The sequence below is a fragment of the Cynara cardunculus genome, assembly GCF_001531365.2.
Source record: "Cynara cardunculus var. scolymus isolate 2C chromosome LG 10, CcrdV1, whole genome shotgun sequence".
In the NCBI taxonomy this organism is placed as follows: Eukaryota; Viridiplantae; Streptophyta; class Magnoliopsida; order Asterales; family Asteraceae; genus Cynara; species Cynara cardunculus.
This window is the reverse complement of record NC_037537.1, coordinates 5,800,160-5,805,702: the sequence shown is the minus strand read 5'-3', so window position 1 is coordinate 5,805,702 and position 5,543 is coordinate 5,800,160. Positions and strand designations below refer to the sequence as shown.

Below are 5,543 nucleotides of genomic sequence, written 5' to 3'. Positions count from 1 at the left end.
AAGCCATATTATAATATCGACTGAGATAAAGAAGAAAATGAAATATTAAAATCATGATGCATCTCGCTGCATTGCGCGAGTACGCTTCTAGTAAATATTATATACTTAAAAAAAAACATACATTTTATTTAAATCACACTTGATTGTGTTTGTATAATACTGGCTCTTAGTTTAAACATTATACAATACATTAATAATTCTTTGACTCACAAGAACAAACTGAATGAACTAGATTATTCCTCACTAAAAGTTTACATGACCTCCTCCTATACAACCATGAAGTCTCTTCCAAACTCCAAATGTCTAAACTTTGAATGTGGGGTCAAGGAGCTCACATGCCCTCAATTTTCATACCTTCGCACACCTAGATGAACCCACAGGGGCAAGATCCTATTCTTAATCTTTGCAAGGTCAGGTGTGAACTTACTGATCTCGCTTCCAGTTTTACTTTCAATATACACAGATCATTCTTTGATCAGAATATCCATTAAACTCATAAAAACTTAATTCTATATCATTTTCATTTATAACATCCATTTGTCTATAATTACATCTAGGCATCTCTTTAGCACGACCTTGTGCATAGAAATCGAACTTTTTACCACTTTATGCAAATATGCATATTTCTCCGATTTTCAACCATTAAAAGGCTTTAGTTTCTCACATTCAATGTAAAATCAACACCGAACACCCTTATAACATGGAGTTTGTATGTTGGTTAAATACGAGATTACAATCCCATTCCAATTAAACTCCATGACTTTCTCCTTTTAGATCTGTCATGTCTCTTTTCAAATATCTGAAAATCGACCACTTTATTTCCTCAAAGTCAAACTCCAAATACAGTCATCCCAACTCTTGTACTCACACTTTCGTCGATTGTCACTCATAGTCCCTCCTCAAACTGATTTTCAACAATTTTGCCCCTATTGGAGGCATAACAACTTAAAATTTTCCAAACTATAAATCTTAAATAAATATTTTAAAACTTAAAATATTTTATTCAAATTATGAACTCAATATAAAAATATGTTTGATAGGGTCATTCACATTTAATATCAAGACAAGAGAGATCTTGTTTGGGTTGGGCCCAATACCACCACAGGAATTGGCTCGGCCCATATATTTACGGGCCTAGTAATTCTTGGTCTAAGACCTATGCTTCTTCTTTCCTCCTCCGGCCTCATAGTCGAGCAAACCATAAACCCTAAAAGCACTTGCCTGCGCCTGCCATTCTGCGACCCCATCTTTGTTTGAGTTTGATCGACAGGGCTGCATTGGAAGATGAGTTACAAGGTGAGTATAATCCAGATTATCCTCCATTTTACATTTGCTTTAATCTATTAGGTTTTTTGTAATGAATCTTGTTTGTTTTGATTAGGATTTTCTGAAATGGCGACAATTGATTGTGTGCTTTGCTGTTTTTGTTGTAGTTTCATCAGTTTCAGGTTGTAGGCAGAGCCTTGCCTACGGAGACAGATGAGCATCCGAAGATCTACCGTATGAAGCTCTGGGCTACCAATGAAGTCCGTGCTAAGAGCAAGTTCTGGTACATTATAATCACTTTCTTCATACACGAAAATAATTGTGATTCCTGTTGCATTTTACATATATCTATTTGCTCTTCGTTGTACGGATAGGTTCATAATTTGTTTTTGGAAAACAGGTACTTTCTGAGGAAACTTAAGAAAGTGAAGAAGAGCAACGGTCAGATGCTAGCTATCAACGAGGTAAAAATCCTCATTTTTTTTAATATATTCATATATGTTGTTTATCCTCTTCTTGTAAATGAATTGACGTGTTCTCTATTTTTCTCATTTGTTCATGTGTAATTAGTCCAAATTTTCTGTGTGTATCCGATTGCTATATGAGCTATTTCATGTGCAAATTATCTATTTTAGCTTTCTGCTTGTGGGTTTGCTAATCTATGTACACAATATTTGTGGCGATCTGCTGTCTTCCTTTTTTGCAAGATATAAAACGGTGGCTGATTGATGTATTATATAAATGAAGTTGAAGTGCTAGTTGTTTTCATCTTGCTACTTCATGTTCTTGAATCACGTATTCCTGCTTGCATTTTGTGATATTTGAAGTAACTTGCTAAGCTTATTTTGGCGGAGTCTGTCTGTTATCCAGCTAAGTTATAAGATATTTGTGTTTATCAAGTTATAATGCACAGCTAGAAAGCTCTGTAGGGAAGTTAGAAGGCAGCATGTTTACTTCTTGAGAACTCTATAGGCTTCTAGAACCCCTTGTTTTTTTGTTTGGTATTTGGTAAAGTTGTAGAACGCCGCTAATTGGACAAGGTAATGATCTTATGATTAATAAAAGTACATTTTGGTTTATACATCATGAAATTGCTTGTGGAGTTATATATTTATAGGTGTAATGTGAATTTAAATTTTGAACTCATTTGGTTATATTCATGACATATATTTGATGCTTGATTTGGTGAATGCTGTTGGCAATTTAATCCCTTTAATTTTACCAATGCTTTGAATTATTCTTCTTTTAACTATTCATGATGTTCAAAGATTTATTAGTGGTGTTGAGTCATCTACTTCTATTGTTAGCAAGAGCAATCTTCAACCCTTGTATCAATTTTAAAGCAATAAGGAACTGGTGTCAATACATTGTTTTCATGTTCTTGTGAAATTTCACTGCATTGTTTTTTCCTAAATGTTGTTCAAGTTCTTGTGATTTTTACACTGCCAAGTTATTCAAGTCATCAACTTTTTGAAGTTTAGAAATATTAAATATAACTTGTTTTAATGAAAATTCTAGCATTCTTGTCGAATCATCAATATTCTTTAGATTTAGGGTTCATGACTATTTTATGAAATTTAATATCATACACTGAATGTTGTATTTCTGATATAGGAGACACTAGTTTTTTCTTACCATCCTGCAGAAGTGCTAGTGGCATGGTTTTCCACACCAATGACATTAATCATATAAGTTTTAGTATCTGATTTGAATATGGGTCTACTTCTGAGTAATAACTTTTATTGACATGATTATGATGAGGGGAAATCTTTGGTTTTCGATTGTGGGTTAACATTGTGGTCTTAGATACGAAGTTAGGGTTGTGATTTTACTATGATAGCTCTACATCTTAAAGATGTTGAACTGTTGTTTTCTAAGTTACTCCCTCTGTCCCGAAATAAATGCTCACAATGAAAAAGGTACATAGTTTTAGAATTGTGTAATTATTATACTATTTAATTAACTAAAGGAACAAATTTACTCTTAATAATAGAGAGGGTAATGAATTTATGCATCTCATAATTAAGGTAGAATTGGAAAGTAATTGCTTAAGTCTGAAAGTCTACACTTATTTTGTCACAACATAAAATACAAATGTGGATGCTTATTTAGGGACGGGAAAGTAATTGATTGCATATATGTTGTATGATGAGATGTTAAAACCATTTTTCTATTACTTGATTGCATATTGTGTTAGTTGCTAGTATTTATATCGTTCATCATCTTCATACAGATTTTTGAGAAAAATCCAACAACAATTAAGAACTATGGCATTTGGCTGAGATACCAATCCCGGACTGGGTACCATAACATGTACAAGGAGTACAGGGACACCACCCTTAATGGTGCTGTTGAGCAAATGTACACTGAGATGGCTTCCCGCCACAGGGTCCGCCATCATTGCATCCAGGTCATCAAGACCGCCACCATCCCCGCCAAGCTCTGCAAGAGGGAATCCACCAAGCAATTCCATAACTCCAAGATCAAGTTCCCATTGGTGTTCAAGAAGGTCAGACCTCCAACTAGGAAGCTGAAGACCACATACAAGGCTTCAAGGCCCAATTTGTTTGTCTGAGTTATTGGTTTTGCTGTCTGTTTAAGTAAGCCAGGTTCTAGTTTGAATTTTTGTTAAACTATTTGTTATTTTCTGATCTTTCGGATAATTTGTTGGTCTTAAAGATTTTGGGTATTATAGAATGGCTGGCCATCTTGCTTTGAAGTTCTTTAGCACCGTTTGACCCTCTATTTGGTACTTTTTTTTCCTCTTTTTTCTGCATTATTATGGTGCAATTTAGCACAGCAACAAATTTCTGTATTTCCATACCATATAGATATGCATTCTGCAGGTGGTGCTATGAACACACTTCAATTTAGTCATGGGGTTTTTGTTGAAAATTTGAAATTGCCACATGGCAGGCTGTTATTGGCCAGTGGAAGAGCTGTTTGGATTGTTTTTGTGCTTCTGTGATAAAAAGTCTTCTAATCACCAAATTGTCATTCAGTTATTTAACATGAGGTCATTTAATTTATGCTTGTGTATTATCTGTGTTCATTCAAATCGTCCACACTGCACCGTAAAGTATGATTTTTAAACTTGTGGTTCGTATTTTTACTAAAACATATTATATGGTGTGATTTGTGGTTTTATAATTTGTAACACCCCATTCTATTGAACTTATGAGATATGTCACAACCGAAAACGGATCAAAAGTTTACCATTTACGGTACGGAGCTCTAATGAAACTTAAAAAAAAAAACATTACAACCATTATATTTCATAGCACTAACATATTCACATAATAATATAGCGAAAACACTATATTCAACTGCTAGTCTTTTCGCATTCTAAGCCATCTCGACACTTCATTCTACCCCTAATCAAACTATGATTTAACACAACATATTTTGTATTTTTAAATTTCATAGAGTAAATTACATTTTTAGTTCTTGTAGTTTGTTAAAAATTTCTATTTTTGTCCCCGTGGTTTTAAAAGTTTGTTTTTCATCTCTATAGTTTATAAATAATTACCTTTTCATCCTTGTGATTTAAAATTTATTGTTTTTTTTCTGTCCATATAGTTTACAATTCATTTCATGTCCTTCATACTTAAAAGTAATGTTTTAGACTCAGGGAAGAAAATAGAAATGAATTGCAATCCATATGGATGAAAACCGAAATTATGGAACCATAGGGACGAAAACTGCAATTTTTAACAAACCATAAGAACAATAAGGGGTTGTTTGTTTACCTCTTAATAGTTACATAAAGAGACAACCTCTAAATAATTAAGAGGTGAATCTTGTTTGGTAAAAAAAAGTCTGTCTCTTAATAGTTTCAAAACATTCTGAATGATTTTGTATCATGAGTCTCCCTAACCATTCAACGCACTGATTTCATTGTAAACAATTACCAGACGATTATATTTCATTTTGCACTATATCATGAGAGTCTTCTAATCATTTTGATCACTTAATCATTCTACACCAAAATCATCCAGCAACTGCTAAACAATCCTTAAATGTAATTTACTCTTTTATATATAACACACATATAGGAGTAATATCCTGCAAACAAAGCGATTTGTTCATTTTAGTGAATATTTCATTAAAATTGTTTAATATGATGACATTGTTTCAAATAATTCATTTCAAATAATTATAGACATTATTATTTTTATTCTATTAATTTTAGTAAACAAATTTCATTAAAATGAGAAATACATGAAACAATTTAGTTTTCACTTAGAAATAAAAATATATGAAACATTTTCATTATG

At 32.7% G+C, this 5,543-nt stretch overlaps 1 protein-coding gene across 1 annotated transcript; it reads left to right on the top strand.

The window, feature by feature from the left end:
- Positions 1 to 1,179: 1,179 nt before the first annotated feature.
- Positions 1,180 to 4,011, top strand: LOC112519203 (60S ribosomal protein L18a-2). Its single transcript, XM_025127200.1, has 4 exons — positions 1,180 to 1,296; positions 1,434 to 1,549; positions 1,667 to 1,730; positions 3,500 to 4,011. Exons 1-4 carry the CDS (start codon positions 1,285 to 1,287, stop codon positions 3,839 to 3,841), a joined length of 534 nt encoding a protein of 177 aa, XP_024982968.1. The 5' UTR covers positions 1,180 to 1,284; the 3' UTR covers positions 3,842 to 4,011.
- Positions 4,012 to 5,543: the final 1,532 nt, after the last annotated feature.

Bases quoted from the DNA above. Each gene is read 5' to 3' on its own strand.
- LOC112519203 (XM_025127200.1), top strand. The intron at 1,550-1,666 runs GTACATTATAAT...TTTGGAAAACAG, and splicing joins CGTGCTAAGAGCAAGTTCTG to GTACTTTCTGAGGAAACTTA. The intron at 1,731-3,499 runs GTAAAAATCCTC...ATCTTCATACAG, and splicing joins AGATGCTAGCTATCAACGAG to ATTTTTGAGAAAAATCCAAC.